The sequence below is a fragment of the Mustela lutreola genome, chromosome 10 (assembly GCF_030435805.1).
Source record: "Mustela lutreola isolate mMusLut2 chromosome 10, mMusLut2.pri, whole genome shotgun sequence".
NCBI classification, from domain to species: Eukaryota; Metazoa; Chordata; class Mammalia; order Carnivora; family Mustelidae; genus Mustela; species Mustela lutreola.
This window is the reverse complement of record NC_081299.1, coordinates 75,052,572-75,070,969: the sequence shown is the minus strand read 5'-3', so window position 1 is coordinate 75,070,969 and position 18,398 is coordinate 75,052,572. Positions and strand designations below refer to the sequence as shown.

The 18,398-nt window shown below is 38.5% G+C and overlaps 1 protein-coding gene across 2 annotated transcripts in view; it reads left to right on the top strand.

The window, feature by feature from the left end:
- KYAT3 (kynurenine aminotransferase 3) overlaps window positions 1-10,550 on the top strand; it is a 66,911-nt gene extending 56,361 nt beyond the window's left edge. For both annotated transcript variants that reach the window (XM_059136232.1, XM_059136233.1), the window contains exons 12-15: window positions 765-841; window positions 1,108-1,194; window positions 8,049-8,123; window positions 8,283-10,550. In XM_059136232.1, coding sequence (XP_058992215.1) covers window positions 765-841; window positions 1,108-1,194; window positions 8,049-8,111 — 227 coding nt within the window. In that variant the 3' untranslated portion in view covers window positions 8,112-8,123; window positions 8,283-10,550. The remainder of the gene's footprint in view (window positions 1-764; window positions 842-1,107; window positions 1,195-8,048; window positions 8,124-8,282) is intronic.
- The last annotated feature ends 7,848 nt before the right edge of the window (window positions 10,551-18,398 follow it).

The window sequence follows — 18,398 nt, the reverse complement described above, 5'->3', positions numbered from 1 at the left end:
CACAAGCAGGAGGAGTGACAGACAGAGGGGGAAGCAGGCTTCCTGCTGAGCAAGGAGCCCGATGTGGGACCCTATCCCAAGGACCCTGGGATCATGACCTGAGTTGAAGGCAGATGCTTAAACGACTGAGCCATCCATGAACTATTTTTATTTTTTATGTATTTTATTTTTTTATTTATGTACTTATTTTATTTTATTTATTATTATTATTATTGGTGGGCAACAGAAAAAATTTATTGAGAGATATCTAAGTAACAGTACAAAAGCTCCTGAGAAGGAAAGGGAACTTGAGAGGGTTGCGCAACATGAGTTATTTTTAAAATAATTAATTTACATACTTGATTTATTTCCAAAAAGCATTTAAGCTAACTTATATTAAGAAGATTTCTATGTAGTAATATATATAAATAATTTATGTAACAGAGGATCAGTTCACATAGGAGGGGAAGGAAGCGAATTTTTCATATAGGTTCACACCTAATTGTGATTAGCATTAACTTCGGAATGAACTTTGTGGCTGCAGTAGCAAATGGAAAATGGAGTTAATTACATAATCTTGGAAATAATCGTTCTTAAAAAAAAAAAAAGAGTGAATTCCTCACTTCCTCACTGTGAATTCCTCACTTCCCAACCCACCATATAGTGTGAGACTTCAGTAGTTTCTGTGACTATTTTCTGAAAATATTTTGAATCTTGGCAGATTTAAATGAAATACATCTTCTCCTCAGATATAATAGACCATCTAACTTTCATTGTTGTTTTAGATGCAGACCTCTCTGGTATGAAGGACAGCAATGAACCGTATGACTATAAATTTGTGAAATGGATGACTAAAAATAAGGTAATTTTTATTGGCCTTTGAGATACTGTGCTGTATTTTATGGTTAACTTATGAAGAATACTTGCTGACATGTTTTGAACAATGTTAACAATAGTTTTGTTATGTGATATTCCACTTATGGCTATGTGGAGGATTTTAAAAACATTTTTTCTTTTTAGAAGTTGTTGTGAACATTTAGAAGTATTTGTTTTTGATATTTATCTATTCTAAAATTAAAGTTGAAGTAGAAGTAGTTTTCCTATTTTATTTTCCTATTTATTTTTCAGAAACTGTCAGCCATTCCAGTTTCAGCATTCTGTAACACAGAAACCAAACTACAGTTTGAGAAGTTTGTGCGATTTTGCTTCATAAAAGTAAGTTCCCTGTTCTATTCAAAAACACATTTATGATGTCATTCCTTCTGATTTATAAAGCACCTTTTTTTCTCTTGCTAAGAATGATGTGCTCATAGGCAGTTTTAAAATTTTGGCTTGCTGCCATGAAATTAACTGCCTACCAGAACAAAACTCAACACTTTGAAGTACTAAGTTTACTGTATTACAGAATAATCAGTCAAACACCTTACCATGTAGCAATACAATGTCCAGCAGAAATAAAAAATTACTAGACATGTGAAGACATAAGAAAATGTGACCCTTGGGACACCTGGGTGTCTCAGTCAGTTAAGTGTCTGCCTTCAGCTCAGGTCATGATCCCAGGACCTGCGTCAGGCTCTCTGCTCAGTGGGGAGTCTGGTTTTTCCTCTCCCTCAGCCGCTCTCCCTGGTTGTGCTCTCTCTCAAATAAATAAAATCTTTTTAAAATATATATATAACCCTTAATAAAGAAAAAAGTAGTCAGTAGAAACAGATTACAAGGTGACCCCGATATAGGAATCATCAGACAAGGACTTTAAAGCAGATATTGGAAGTATGTTCAAGAAATTAAAAGAAAATATAGTCATAATGAATGAATAAATTAAAACTATAAAAAATCAACTGGAAATTCAGGAATTTAAAAGTGTAATATTTGATATGAAAAATGTATGGGGCTTAACAGACAGAGGATTGAGGATATCAGGAATAAAGACCCACTTGAATTATAGATTCATAGAATTATCTAATCTGAAAAACAGGGAAAAATTATTTTTGAGAAATAAACAGAGCCTTAGGTCTATGAGACAGTATCAAGTGATAATACATGTAATTAGAGTACCAAAAAAAAAGAAAGAAAGAAAGAAAAAATGTGGCAGAAAAAGTATTTTAAGAAGTAATAGCCCAAAAAAAAGAAGTAATGGCCACAATCTCCTCCTATTTGGTGAAAAGCAATATCCTTAGAGATCAGTGAACCACAACAGACTGTAAAGAAAACCACCCTAATGGTTGCCTGGGTAGCTCAGTCATTGAGCATCTGCCTTTGGCTCAGGTCATGATCCAAGGGTCCTAGGATTGAGCCCCACATCGGGCTTCCTGTTCAGTGAGAAGCTTGCTTCTCCCTCTTCCTCTGCTACTCCCCTGCTTGTGTTCCCTATCTCTCTGTGTCTCTGTCAAATAAATTAGTAAAATCTTAAAAAAAAAAAAAAAGGAAAGGAAAGAAAACCACCCTAAGACACTTTATACTCAAACTGCTGAAAACCAAATGTAATGGTAAGATCTTGAAAACAGCAAGTAAAAGACTCTACTTCACATGCTTATGAATTCAGCAACTTCTTATCAAAAAAAAAAAAAAAAAAAAAAAATGGAGACGAGAATACAGTGAAATGACATCCTCAAAGTGCTAAAATAAAAAATGTATCAGCCCAGAATTCTTTATCCAGGAAAATAGCCTTTAAAACTGAAAATGGGGGCGCCTGGGTGGCTCAGTGGGTTAAGCCGCTGCCTTCAGCTCAGGTCATGATCTCAGGGTCCTGGGATCGAGTCCCGCATCGGGCTCTCTGCTCAGCAGGGAGCCTGCTGCCCTCTCTCTCTCTCTCTGCCTGCCTCTCCGACTACTTGTGATTTCTCTCTGTCAAATAAATAAATAAAATCTTTAAAAAAAAAAAAAAACTGAAAATGAAGTGTATATTCCTGACAAACGAAAGCTAAATGAATTGCTTATCATCAGATCTGTACTTAAAAAAAAAATCTGAGGGGCACCCAAGTGGTTCAGTTGGTTAAGTGGCTGCTTTCAGTTCAGGTCATGATCTTGGGGTCCTGAGCTCGAGCCCCACATCAGGTTCCCTGCTCAGCGGGGAGCCTGCTTCTTCTCCATCTAATGCTCCCCCTGCTTGTGTTCTCACTCTTTCTCTCTCAAGTAAATAAATAAAATCTTTTTTAAAAATCCGAATATATGCATCATTGCTATTTTTAAGATGCTGCTACTGAAGACAGGCTTAATAAGATCCAAAAACTACCAACACATTCATCTATAAACCTAGTCAGAATGATGAAAACATTGTTTTCAACTTTGAAAGACAATCTACATACTCTGGAAGACTCATTCAGAAGAGAATAAAAATGTTAACAACCTAATAATATTTTATTTTTATTTATTAATATTTTGTTTAGTTGACCAAACTGTAGAAGAGAGAGTAAGGCCAAGAATATTCTCATGTTTCAGTGGATCCTAGACAGAGAAGTGTATCTTTTAAAGTTACAAGCAGAAGTAATTAAAAAAAAAAAAAAGATTAACTTAAGACTTCCTGTTTTAAAATCATAAACACTGCCCTTCCCCATTCTCTTCTTGGAACAACTAGGAGAATGGAAAACAGATTCACAAATTCCCCAGTAAATGAAGAAGAGTTGCCAAATACTGTAAAAGTAAAGGGAAGACACCTAGAAAGTCTCTTGTGTCTACATCTTCAGGTTATAAACAGCACCAGCAGGGAACCAACTCATTTAAAACAATAGGGCAATAAGTACACTAGCAGTGGGAGCTTCTCCAGACTCATTTAGCATCATGCAAGGCAGGAGAGAGATACAGCTGTATCATCTAGAACCTGTGTGGGGCAAGGGGGAAGGAGATTATAGTTGGGTTATCAATTTTCTTATTCATACCTGTCATGTGTGCTCCAACCCGTGTTGGGTCACTGTGGAGGAGATAGATTAAATTGGAGGTAGCCTCTTAAATTATCTGGGAGGGGGGAAAAAAACCTCCCCACCGCTGAAGTCCACATCAATCATATTAAACTTTACTATGAACCAGGGAGAATTTCTGCTGTCTTCTAGTGCTACCCTAACTCCTCACATAGATCTGCAGATACATCTTCCAATTATAGACAAAGTGAGTAGGTAGCATATTCATTACCAGAGCAACAGGAACAGTAGGTGCACTAGCAAAAGATTACAGAGGTAATTCAATCAAAAATGACTAATGAAAAAGAATCAGCTGCGAATCTATAAAATACTATTAAGGGTGGAAGAGAAAGGTGCAGGGAAAACAAAGTGTCAGAAAGAGAATATTCAGTCAGAGAAATGTTGCTATAGATAGTTCAAATCCAGAACCTTTAAAATGAGTTTAAAGCAGAAATTTTAAAAGTTCAGGGAAGATAATGTTAGATAATATAAGAAGATAAAATGACAGCTTGTCAGAGCTCAGGTACAAAATTGACAGGAAAAAAATCAAGCTAAGCTATTGATAATTGTAGTGACATTGGAAACAGCGCAGGGAACACTGAATACTTACTTCTGTAAGCATCTTAAGGATTGAGAAAAGTGAGCAAAGAAGAGTGGAGAGGATCAAAGACTTTTCAAATATTAGAAAAATTATAGATGTGGAAGACAAGTGAAATATCTGGAATTCTGTGGTAAGGGGGAAAAATGGACCCTGAAAAGAATTTAATAGCTTTATCTTAAGAATGCTTAAGAACGCTCAGTAATTTCATTTTTTTAATTAAAAAAAAAAAAAGGCAGCTAAATCCAGCAATTGAAAGGGAGTGCTTTGCCTCAGGAAGAATTGTCACAGAACAATTAACACTGAGATATATTGGATTTAAAAGATAAACAGTCCTTAAGCATCTACACAAAAAACCAAAGCCTTCATGGGGGCAGAGTAAGAGGATCTGTGTAAACAGATCAACACTCAATCCTCAAAGATACAGGAGCAATACCAAGAAGTCTAAGGAAAGTTACCATGGCTGACTCAACCTCTTGGAAAGGCTAAAAATAAAAGGATGGCAAAAGGTGCCAAAATAATGAAAATTGAAAGAAAGCAGGTGAGACTTAAGGCAAAACAAGCCAAAAAGGAGCACTTTACAATGGTTATGGGTAACATTCTCAGCAGCTCTCAAATATATGAAAGGACTCCCACTTTAGTCATATTACAAGAAATGAAAATTAAAATTGCAACAAAATTTTATTTTGTCTATTAGCTTGGAAACAACCGAACAACTAAAAATTTCTGTAAGACACTCTTACAGAGAGCAGGGGTATCATTTGTAAAATCTCTTAACAGTGGTTAGTTTGACCATTTCTATCTAAATGTAATGCACATATCTCTTAACGCAGAAATTCTACTTCTGGGATCTTTTTCCCATGAATTGACTTGCACATTTTGAATGACTGGTGCTCAAGGATTTTCTGTATTTGTAACTCCCCTCTTTGACAGTGGAAAAAAACCCTGGCTTTCATCATGGAATCACATCTTTAATCAGTCCCTCGGTATGTGCCACTGTCCCTCCAGCCACCACCCCTCAGGCTTTGACACTTTGTACCAGGCTGCTATTGCTGTCACCTGTTGCAGAGATGCCCTCCTCCAGTTCTCCACCACTGCACACGAGGCTGCCACTATCACCCACTGCATGGAATCCTTCACCCCTCGTAGTTTCTGACATCCCATGCCCATCTACCTTGGCAGATGCCTGCCTCATCCCATCAAGGTTCCAGCACCCTGCCTGGAGCCACCCTGCCATACAGATGCTGGCTTACCCTGCTTGGATCCTGACATCCTATTCCAGTCAACACTGCCACTGCCATCACCAACACCTCATGCCACCCACATAAGAAACCCCCCTGTCTCCACTCAGGCTGCTACATCCTGCGCCAGGCTGCCCAGGCTTCCCCTGCCTCCGTATGTGGACACCTGCTTCACTCAGCCCCACCGAATGGCTTTTCAGTTAAATCATTTGGTAGAGAGGGAAAGGAAAGAAGTAGAAAAAGCAGAGGAGAAAAACAAGAGCTTGATTTTCACTGTTTATCTGTCAGTTTAATTTTATACCATATGCTGGCATTACCTATTCAAAAAGCAAATGAGTTTTATGAGAAATCATAACTGAAACATTGAAGGGAATGGGCATAGTAGTGTGAACGAACAATTTTTCTTCATTCAGAGCAGAGAATTGTGAATTTTGTCTGAAGTCAATAAATAAAACCAAATAAAAATAAACCAAATAGGGGTGCCTGGGTGGCTCAGTGGGTTAAAGCCTCTGCCTTCGGCTCAGGTCATGATCCCAGGGTCCTGGGATCGAGCCCCGCATCGGGCTCTCTGCTCAGCAGGGAGCCTGCTTCCTCCTCTCTCTCTGCCTGTCTCTCTGCCTACTTGTGATCTCTGCCTGTCAAATAAATAAATGAAATCTTAAAAAATAAATAAATAAATAAAATAAACCAAATAGAAATAAAACCAAATGCATTATTTAGTTCTTGGAAGTAACCACTAGAACTAAAACCAGAAATTACCATAAAAAGTTGTCTTGTGGGATGGTGGGCATAGTAGGACAGAGTAGGGAGGAGGAGCAGAGGATTCTGACTCTGTGTAAGCTCTTCTACACCCTCTGATTTATTTCTGTAACTCTGTGTTAATTTAATTGTATTCCTTGTATAGGTCTGCCTTTTCATTTTTGAAAATTTTGAAAATTCTCTTCATTTGAAATCAAATATTCACTTAAATCTTCATTTAGTGCTATTATGTTTGATATTTTTTCTACTTTACCAAAATCTGTCTTTATTTTAAAGTAAACAAATCATTGGAGTACTATCCAAAACTTAATGAATGGTAGCTGTAATTTGCTCAATGTGCCTATTTTCAATTAGGCAAATACCAGCCAATGGTACCATTCACCATGATTTTGTGTCAGAAGGAATCATCTTATTTGTAAATGTCATTTTAAGAGGAGAGAGACTGCTGATTTTAATGCTTTTAGTGAGCCAGTATTTTCAGTAAACTTTTCTGAGCAGCAAGGAAAAATGATTTTTTCAGAAATCTTAGCATTGGATATAAATGTTGACAGTCAACACAATCAATGAATATCATGCAGTTTCCCAAATGGAAAGGATTTCCTTATAAATTCCTTTCCTAAAGACATTCAAATACCCCAACTGGAGACTGAGTCTGTCCTTTAATATCCCAAGCTTATGGCTGGATATCATCAGGGGTGTCAGGTCATGCACAAAAGGGGGTAAGGTGAGAGGCAAGAAAGCCAAAATAATAAATGTTGATCCCATGAGCATAGCCTTCAGACTCGCTGCCGGCATCAGTGTCATTTATGAGTCTGGGTCTTCTTTGGCATGGCAAGCTGCTTGGACTGCTCTGATGGTTATAAAATAGTGAGAGTGTTCGCACTAGTGAATGTGGTTTTGTCAGGGATCAGTTTAAACTGTTTTCAGTCTGAACTGCGTTTAACAGTTTGTCGATCATTTTCTTGGTGATGCTTTTTGGCCACATGCCAGTTGATTTGTACATTTCTTTAGTGTCAGGATTGGAGCAATAGACTGGCAGCCAGTATCACAAAACAGTATGATGTAGTGATCAGTGTCACACTTCTCTAGCTCCTCTAATATTGAATTCTTATGAAATTCATTCACTTTTCCAGCTAGGAAGTAATGGGATATAACATTATAAATAATTGATTTGTTTAATTTGCTTCTGGGCTCCTTAAAGAGCTCGGGACCTGTGTACTAGACCACCAAGGTGGGGGAAGATACTATAGATGCCATTTTCCAGTTTCTGTCCATGCACTTGCCAGAGTTGTGGCTTTATATGGGTGTGGCTCTATATGGGCAAGGCTTCCAATGACTCATCTGAGAAGGCATGATCCCGGATTGAACACTCTGGGATTTGGTGCTGTGGAGGCCAAGGACAGGCTAGAGCCCAACGGGGCCCTGCTCAAGTTATCAGGGGTTGAAGAGCACTTGGTTCCCAAATCACTACATGACTTTTCCTGATCCATTGACTTTGGTATATTTTTTCTATATTTATATATGTACTTCATCTTGAATTTGTTTTATATATAATGAGGTTATTTCATTTATTTACAGAAAGACAGTACACTGGATGCTGCTGAAGAAATAATTAAGGCATGGACTGGACAGAAGTCTTGATCCAAGCAGAAGGTTTGTATTAGATGACCTGATATGAAATTGTTATTTAGTGCTGCCATCTACTGGACACTGAAAAACAAATATTTCAGTACCCATGAAATATGAAGAAATATTTCCATTGCTTTTCCAAAATGTTAACCCCACTATGGCTTTTCTTTTTTTGTTTTTCAGTTGAAATGTATGTGAACACCTCCCAGTACCACTTTACCTCAGGCAGAGTAGCATCGTGGATAAGAACTGTGAGATGCTGGTTGATGCGTCACCTCTCAGTGCTTCAGTTCCCTCATCATAAAAAGGGAATAAAATATAGCACCTACTTTATGACCCCTGGCTGGCTCTGTGGGTAGAGCCTGCAAGTCTTGATCTTAGAGTCATGAATTTCAGCCCCATGTCAGGCATGGAACCTACTTTAAAAAATAGTACCTACTTTAGATGAAGTTTGTGAGGATAAAATGGATTGATATACATAAAGCCTCAATAAACCCTCAACTAATGTTAGTAGCAGTTCCAGTTCTCCACCATCGTGTGAAAACTCTTGCCACTTATATGCCCTCAACTCCCAGTCCTTTCTTTCTCTACTCACATGTAGTTCCCTCCCTTTCATTAACCAGTGCCTTTGAACTTTGCTCAGAGTTTTGCTTCTCTGTACCAAATACTGCCAGCTTCCAGAGTGGCTTCAAGGTCCACACGGATTATGGAGGCTTTCAGAACTTTGACCTTACCTTTGGCGATGTTCACCTCTACCCCACTCTCCACTTTAGCCACCCACCCCGTTGGGTACATCCTGGACCTTTCATCATTTAAGGCTGTGTCACCTTTGAGATAGTAAATTAGTCATCTCACACTGTACCCACTTATGCCTATAGTGTTCTCCTGATGTTTCTCATCTGCTCTCAAAATATCACTTCTTTAAACTCACTGTAATTTCATTTCAAATCCACTATTTCTCAAAAAAAAAAAAAAAAAAAAGTCTATGGCCTTCTTACAGCAGAATCAGAATCAATCCATGAGAATAGATTCTGGTCTTCACCTTAGACCTGCTGAAAATAATTTTAGGATCTGGCCCTTCCAAGGTGATTTTTATGCCAGCTGAATTTTGATAATCACATGGAACCCTCTATGTCATTCCCGTCAGTCCCCTTATATTTTCCCTGCCCAGCTTAGACTGCGTCATCTTTCACTTCAACCAAGATACTTTTGCTGCCTTGAGTAACTTGCCCATTGTTATATCTCACCTAACTGGTCAAAAAACCCTAAAACTTCACCCTGGGATTAAAATGCTTATACTGGGCTGCTGACTACTGCTGTCACAAAATACACATTGTGCAGATACCAACAACCATGAATGAATATCGTTAAGCTTAACTAGATTTAATCCTTCTTTGACACCCTAATGAGATTTCTTCTACCTATTACCACAACAGCAATTCTTAATACTCTCCTGTTCTCTACCATAGAAATATCCAACTTCCTTTCTCTCTACATCTCAAAGCCCACCAGGACCAGCACAATTAAATCACAGATAATGACCTCATCACCCACTGCTATGAGAAACAAAATGTAAAAACAGATGCTGCCAGACAAGCATTGTCAACTGAGATCCTACCAAAAGGCCTATGACCTATCTGCACCAGCATTCATCCTTAATTCATTTCATCCAGGTTGGGGCAGAATGGGGAGGATTGGTAGGAAGGCAGAACCAGGTCCAGTCATGCAGAAGGAAACCCAGGACCGCAAGAGCTGACTGCTGCACCCCAGTATAAATCCCATGTATAATTTTTAGCCTGTCCACTCTTGCTGGGGACATGATGCAGTTTTTGCCAGGATTTAAATCTGCTTTTCACAGTCCTGGACTTGTCCAGTGCTAATCCTACCACCCTTTCTTCTCACACTATAACTTGGCTCAGTCCATTCTCTTGTATTTTCAGCCTCTGGTTCCTTTCCTCAGCAGTGAGACATGTCCAGATTTCTCTATTAGAAAATTCTCTCCTAAATGCTATCTACTGCCCTGTTATTTCTTTCTCTTCAAGGCAAAACTTCTCCTTCTTTCCTCCTTCCCTCCCCCTCACCTTCCTTCCTTTGTTCCTTCCTTTAACAAATATTCATTGAACTCATACTATGTGACAGACACTAATATAAGTCTGTTTCTTGGTTTTTCTCTCTTTTTGCCCTTTCTCATTTGTTTTATTTCGTAAATTCCAAATGTGAGTGAAATCATATAGTATTTGTCTTTCTCTGACTTATTTCGCTTAGCATTATACTCTCTGCTTCATCCATATCATTGCAAATGACAAGATTTCATTCTTTTTTATGTCTGAGTCATAGTTCATCTTCTTTATTCATTCATCTATCAGTGGACACATAAGTTGCTTCCAGTTTGGCTATTGTAAACAGTGCTGCAGTAACCATACCCAATAAACATATGTCTTTTCAGATAAATGTTTTTGTATTCTTTGGATAAATGCCCAGTAGTGTGATTACTGGATCATAGGGTAGTTCTAGTTTTAATTTTTTGAGAAACCTCCATACTGTTTTCCACAGTGGCTGCACCAGTCTTCATTCCAACCAACAGTGCACAAAGGTTCCTTTTTCTCCACATCCTCACCGATACTTGTTTTGTTTTTGATTTTAGCCATTCTGACAGGTGTGAGGTGGTATCTCATTGTACTTTTGATTTCCATTTCCCTAATGATGAGTGATATTGAGCATATTTTCATTTGTCTTTTGGCCATCTGTATGTCTTTGGACAAATGTCTGTTCTTGTCTTTTGCCCATTTTTTATTTTTTTAAATTTTTTTTCAAAGATTTTATTTACTTATCTGACAGAGATCACAAGTAGGCAGAGAGGCAGGCGGAGAGAGAGGAGGAAGCAGGCTCCCCACTGAGCTGAGAGCCTGAGAGCCCGATGCTGGACTCAATCCCAGGACCCTGGGATCATGACCTGAGCCGAAGGCAGAGGCTTTAACCTACTGAGCCACCCAGGTGCCCCTTTTGCCCATTTTTAAAATGAATTATTCATTTTTGGGGTGTTGAGTTGTATCATTTTTTTCTTTTAAGATTTCATTTATTTATTTGACAGAGATGACAAGCAGGCAGAGAGGCAGGCAGAGAGCGGGGGAAGCATGCTCCCTGCTGAGCAGAGAGCCTGATGCGGGGCTCGATTGCAGGACCCTGAGATCATGACCTGAGCCGAAGGCAGTGGCTTAACCCACTGAGCCACCCAGGCGCCCCATCAGTTCTTTATATATTTTGGATGCTAACCCTTTATCAGATAATGTTATTTGCAAATATCTTCTCCCATTCAGAAGTTGTCTTTTGGTTTCTTTTATTGTGCAGAGCTTTTTATTTTGATGTAGTCCCAGTAGTTTTTTAATTTTTTTTTATTTTTTTCCCATGTTCCAAAATTCATTGTTTATGTAACACACAGTGCTCCATGCAATACGTGTCCTCCATAACATCTACCACCAGGTTCACCACCCCCCCAACCACCACCCTCTCAGTTTTTTTCTCAGAGTCCACAGTCTCTCATGGTTTGTCTCCCCTTCCGATTTCCGCCAATTCACTTCTCTCCATCTCCCAGTGTCTTCCATGTTGTTCCTTATGCTCCACAAATAAGCGAAACCATATGATAATTGACTCTCTCTGCTTATTTCACTCAGCATAATCTCTTCTAGTCCCGTCTATGTTGATACAAAAGTTGGGTATTCATCATTTCTGATGGAAGCATAATACTCAATTGTATATATGGACCATATCTTCTTTTCCATTCATTTGTTGAAGGGCATCTTGGTTCTTTCTACAGTTTGGCGACAATGGCCATCTGCTATGAACACTGGGGTACAGGTGACCCTTCTTTTCACTCCATCCGTATCTTTGGGGTAAATACCCAGTAGGGGCACTTGCAGGGTCATAGGGTAGCTCTGTTTTTAATTTCTTAAGGAATTTCCGCATTGTTTTTCAAAGTGGCTGCACCAACTTGCATTCTAACCAACAGATGTAAGAGGGCTCCCCTTTCTCCATATTGTCTCCAACATTTGTTGTTTCCTGCCTTGTTAATTTTTTTCCATTCTAACTGGTGTAAGGTGGTATCTCAATGTGGTTTTGATTTGAATCTCCTGATGGCTAATGATGATGAACATTTTTTCATGTGTCTGTTAGCCATTTGTATGTCTTCTTTCTAGAATTGTCTGTTCATGTCTTCTGCCCATTTTTTGACGTGATTATCTGTTTTGTGTGTGTGGAGTTTGAGGAGTTCTTTATAGATCTTGGATATCAGCCCTTTGTAGTGTCATTTGTGAGTATTTTCTCCCATTCCATGGGTTGCCTCTTTGTTTTGTTGACTGTTTCCTTTGCTGTGCAGAAGCTTCTGATCTTGATGAAGCCCCCAAAGTTCATTTTCGCTTTTGTTTCCTTTGCCTTTGGAGACATATCTTGAAAGAAGTTGCTGCGGCTGATGTCAAAGAGGTTATTGTATATTTCTCCTCTAGGAATTTGACAGATTCCTGCCTCACATTGAGGTCTTTTATCCATTTCAAGTTTATCTTTGTATGGTGTAAGAGGATGGTTGAGTTTCATTCTTCTACACATAGCTGTCCAATTTTCCCAGCACCACTTATTGAAGAGACTGTCTTTTTTCCACTGTATATTTTTTCCTGCTTTGTCGAAGATTATTTGACCATAGAGTTACAGGTCCATATCTGGGCTCTCTATTCTGTTCCACTGGTCTATGTGTCTGTTTTTGTTCCAGTACCATGCTGTCTTGGTGGTTACAGCTTTGTTTTAAAGCTCGAAATCAGACAACATGATGTCCCCAGTTTTTGGTTTTTTTGGGTTGTTTTTTTTTTTTTTCAACATTTCCTTAGCAATTCAGGGTCACTTTTGGTTCCATACAAATTTTAGGATTGTTTGTTCCAACTCTTTGAAAAATGCTGGTGGAATTTTGATGGGAATGGCATTGAAAGTATAGATGGCTCTAGGCAGTATAGACATTTTAACAATGTTTATTCTTCTGATCCATGAGCATGGAATGGTCTTCCATCTTTTTGTGTCTTCTTCAATTTCTTTCATGAGTGTTCTGTAGTTCCTTGAGTACAGATCCTTTACCTCTTTGGTTAGGTTTATTCTCAGGTATCTTAAGGTAGTCTCAGGTATCTTAAGGTTCTTGGTGCTAAAGTAAATGGAATTGATCTCTAATTTCCCTTTTTATTTTTTTCATTGTCAGTGTATAAGAAAGCAACTTTCTGTACATTGATTTTGTGTCCTGCCACATTGCTGAATTGCTGTATGAGTTCTAGTAGTTTTGGGGTGGAGTCTTTTGGCTTTTCCATATAAAGTATCATGTCATCTGCAAAGAGAGAGAGTTTGACTTCTTCTTTGCCAATTTGAATACCTTTTATTTCTTTTTGTTGTCTGGTTGCTGTTGCTAGGACTTTTAGTACCATGTTGAACAATAGTGGCGAGAGTGGGTATCCTTGTGGTGTTCCTGATCTCAAAGGGAAGGCTGTCAGCTTTTCCCCATTGAGGATGATATTCACTGTGGGTTTTTCAAAGATAGATTTTATGAGGTTGAGGAATGTTCCCTCTGTCCCTATACTTTAAATCATTTTAATCAGGAATGGATGCTGTATCTTGTCTAATGCTTTCTCTCCATTAATTGAGAGGACCATGTGGTTCTTTTCTTATTGATTTGTTCTATCACGTTGGTTGATTTGCAAATGTTGAACCACCCTTGCATCCCATGTATAAATCCCACCTGGTCATGGTAGATAATCTCATTAGTGTACTGTTGGATCCTATTAGCTAGGATCTTGTTGAGAATCTTAGCATACATATTCATCAGGGATATTGGTCTGAAATTCTCAGACTTTAGGGGTCTTTACTTGGTTTGGGGATCAGGGTAATGCTGACTTTATAAAAAGAGTCTGGAAGTTTTCCTTCTGTTTCTATTTTTTGAAACAACTTCAGGAGAATGGGTATTATTTCTTCTTTGAATGTTTGGTAGAATTCTCCAGGGAATCCATCAGGTCCTGGGCTCTTGTGTTTTGGGAGATTTTTGATCACTGCTTCAATCTTGTTACTAGATACTGGTCTATTCAGGTTGTCAGTTTCTTCCTAATTCAGTATTGGAAGTTTATAGGTTTCCAGGAATGCATCCATTTCATCTAGGTTGCTTAACTTATTGGCATATAACTGTTGATAATAATTTCTGATGGTTGTTTCTATTTCCTTGGTGTTAGTCGTGTTCTCTCCCTTTTCATTCATAATTTTATTAATTTGGATCTTCTCTCTTTTCTTTTGGATTGGTTTGGCCAATGGTTTATCAATCTTATTGATTCTTTTCAAAACCCATCTTCTAGTTTCATTGATGTGTTGTACTGTATCCCTAGTTTCTATCTCATTGATCTCTGCTCTAATCTTGATTATTTCCCTTCTTGTGCATGGGGTTGGCTTACTTTGTTGTTGATTCTCCAGTTCTCTAAAGGCATAAAGAGAGCTGGTGTATTCTGAATTTTTCAACTTTTTGAGGGAGGCTTGGAGGGCTATGTATTTCCCCCTTAGGACTGCCTTTGCTGTATCTCGCAGGTTTTGGACCAAAGTATCTTCATTCTTATTGGTTTCCATGAATTGTTTAAATTCTTCTTTCATTTCCTGGTTAATCCAAACATTCTTAAGCAGGGTGGTCTTTAGCTTCCAAATGTTTGAGTTCCTTCCAAACTTTTTCTTGTGGTTGAGTTCCAGTTTCAAAGCATTGTGGTCTGAGAATATGCAGGGAATCATCTCAGTCTTTTGGTATCAGTTGAGCCCTGATTTGTGACACAGCATGTGGTCTATTCTGGAGAAAGTTCCATGTGCACTCGAGAAGAATTAGTATTCTGTTGTTTTAGGGTGGAATGTTCTATATATATCTATGAGGTCCATCTGGTCCAATGTGTCATTCAATGCTCATGTTTCTTTATTGATTTTCTGCTTGGACAATCTGTCTGTTACTCAGAGTGGCATGTTAAGATACCCTACTATTAATGTATTCATATCAATATGACTTTTATCTTGATTAACAGTTGTTTTATGTAGTTGGCTGCTCCTATATTGGGCGCATAAATATTTACAATTGTTAGATCTTCTTGGTGGATAGACCCTTTAAGAATGATGTAGATCCGGGACGCCTGGGTGGCTCAGTTGGTTGGACGACTGCCTTCGGCTCAGGTCATGGTCCCGGAGTACCGGGATTGAGTCCTGCATCGGGCTCCCAGCTCCACTGGGAGTCTGCTTCTCTCTCTGACCTTCTCCTCGCTCATGTTCTCCCTCACTGTCTCTCTGTCAAATAAATAAATAAAATCTTTAAAAAATACATATATATATAAAAAAAAAGAATGATGTAGATCCTTCTTTATCTCTGACTACAGTCATTAGTTTAAATCTAATTTATCTGATATGAGAATTGCTACCCCAGCTTTCTTTTGAGGTCCATTGGCATGAAAGATGCTTCTCCATCCCTTCACTTTCAGTCTGGATGTATCCAGGTAGTTTATTTTTGCTTTTATTTCCTCTGTCTCTGGAGACCTATCTAGAAAAATGTTGCTATGGCCCATATCAGAGATATTACTGCCTGTGCTCTCTTCTAGGGTTTTTAATGGTGTCAAGTCTCACCTTGGTCTTTAATCCATTTTAAGTTTGTTTTTAAGTATGGTATAAGAAACTGGTCCAGTTTCATTCTTTTCCATATAGATGTCCAGTTTTCTGAACACCATTTGTTGAAGAGATTTTCCTTTTCCCATTGCATATTCTTGCCTCTCTTGTTGAAGATTAATTGACCATATAATTATGGATTTGTTTCTGTGCTTTCTATCCTGTTCCATAGATCTATGTGTCTGTTTTTGTGCCAGTATCATACTGTTTTGAATACTATAGATTAATAGTATAACTTGAAATATGATATTATGATACCTCCAATTTTGTTTTCCTTGTTCAAGATTGTTTTGGCTGTTTGGGGACTTGTGTGGTTCCATACAAATTTTAGGATTATTTGTTCTAGTACCGTGAAAAATGTTGGTATTTTTATAGGGATTACATTAAATCTATGGATTGCTTTGTGCAGTATGGACAACTTAATGATATTTGTTCTTCCAATCCATGAACATGGAATACATTTCCATTCATGTCATCTTCAATTTCTTTGGATCATTTTTTTTTTTTTTAATTTTACTTATTTGACAGAAACAGAGAAAGAGCACATGTAGGCAGAGCAGCAGGCAGAGAGAGAGGGAGAAGCAGACTCCACTGAGCAGGAAGCCTGACATGGGGCTCGATCCCAGGACCCTGGGATCATGATCTGAGCTGAAGGCAGATGTTTAACCCACTGAACCATTCAGGTGCCCCTCATCAATGTTTTATAGTTTTCAGAGTACAGGTCTTTCTCTTCCTTGTTTAATTTTATTCCTAGATATTTTTATCCTTTTTGGTGCAATTGTCAATGGGGTTGCTTTCTTAACTTCTCTCTGCTGCTTCATTAATAGTGTATAGAAATACAAAAGATTTCTGTGGGTTGACTTTGTATCCTATGATCTTACCGAATGTCAAACTTATACATGGAAATTGTATGAAGAAAAGAAGTAGACCAGGATAGAGGAGAATGGAAGTGTTAGGGAAGCAATTTGGAATGCTAAACACTTCATCAGGTAGGTCTCATGGAGGGACCATGGAGGCCGACTTAGAGGAGGGAGGGACCCTTGTGGAGATCTTCAGGAGCAACATTCTAGCCAGAAGGAATAACCAGTGCAAAGACTATAATTGGAGGGTGTATTCAGCATATTTGATGAGTACCAAGAGTCTGGTATGGCTGGATATAATAACCAAGGCACAAAGTAGCAAGTATGAGGTCAGAGAAGTAATGTAGTGTAAGGGTAGTGTTAGGATAATGGTTCAATCCAGACAACCAAGGTACCACTTTATACTTATTTTTAACATTTAAAATAATGTTTATTGCAGCATTGTTTGTAATTATGCCAAACTGGGAACAACCAAAGTGTTCAACAGTCAATATCTGGGGTATACTAATAAAATGGAATAGCATACAACAATGAAAAGTCACAACCTTACAGCTAATCACATGAATGAATTTCATCAGCACTGTTCTCATAGGGTTTCTTCACAGGATCTTTAAAGAATAAGCTGGAGTTCTCAGTAGACAGAGTGTTCTATGCTAGAATCTAATACTCTGATTATTGAAACCTCAAATGCCCACCCCAGCATTTGGGCTTCTACAATTTCTATGACCACTGGAGGGCTTCCATATTTTGGTCCAATAGTCAGGCCTAGTACTGGTTCATAGCAAACACTTTATTTCAGTGAATCAAGGGACAGAGGTTACCATCCTTTCCACTTGGCTGGGATGAAAAGAGTTGACTTTGGGAGGAGGAAGGCATGGATTTTAAACATGGAATCTGTGGGTGAATAGTGCAATATCGGACCAAAGAAAATTTTAAAGTCTAGCCTAACATCTCTAGGGATTTAGAAGCCAAGGCTAGATCTGAGGCTTCCAGGTGCCTGATTAGATATCCAGGTCTAACTGTGGTTAGAGACACACTGCTACAGCGTGAAACCCAAAAGGGGTTGGACAGAAGGGTCTGCAAGAACCTAAGACTAACAGAACAAGAGCATTAGGATCGGCTTTGGTTGGTTTGCCCCGCTCACACCTAGCACCTTGCTCTATGTCTTAGACTGGTTCCTGGTGATCTCTATTGCAGCTTTTGCTCAAAGTAGTTGCTCCTCACATTAAATCACAGCTGCCTTGTGCTCCTTTAAGAGTTTCAAGGCTCTTCCCCCTTCATTGAATAATGGGTGCTTGATCTTCTCAAACAGAGGCTTCGGTCTTTTATTCCTCTTTCCTGCTGTTGGGAATACATTCCTCATAATCTGTTCTTGAGGGGACTCCAGGTTCTTGAAGTCTTTACATCTCTTCAGAGTGTCACTCTGGCTGCTATGCTGAGAATAGACCACAGGGTCAGCAAAGGTTGAGATAAGGAGACCTAGTACAGTAATTCACATAAAAGATCATTGTGGTGGCAATGGAAGGTGATAAATGGTCAGATTCTGGATAGATATTTTAAGGCAGGACCAAAAGGATTTGCTTAACAGAGTTTATAAAAGGAATCAAAAGTGTGTCCATGAAGTGTGTAAATTGCCAACAATAGAATTTGTATCATCGACTTACTTTGACAATACTCTTTTTTTTTTTTTAAAGATTTATTTATTTATTTGACAGAGAGATCACAAGTTAGGCAGAGAGGC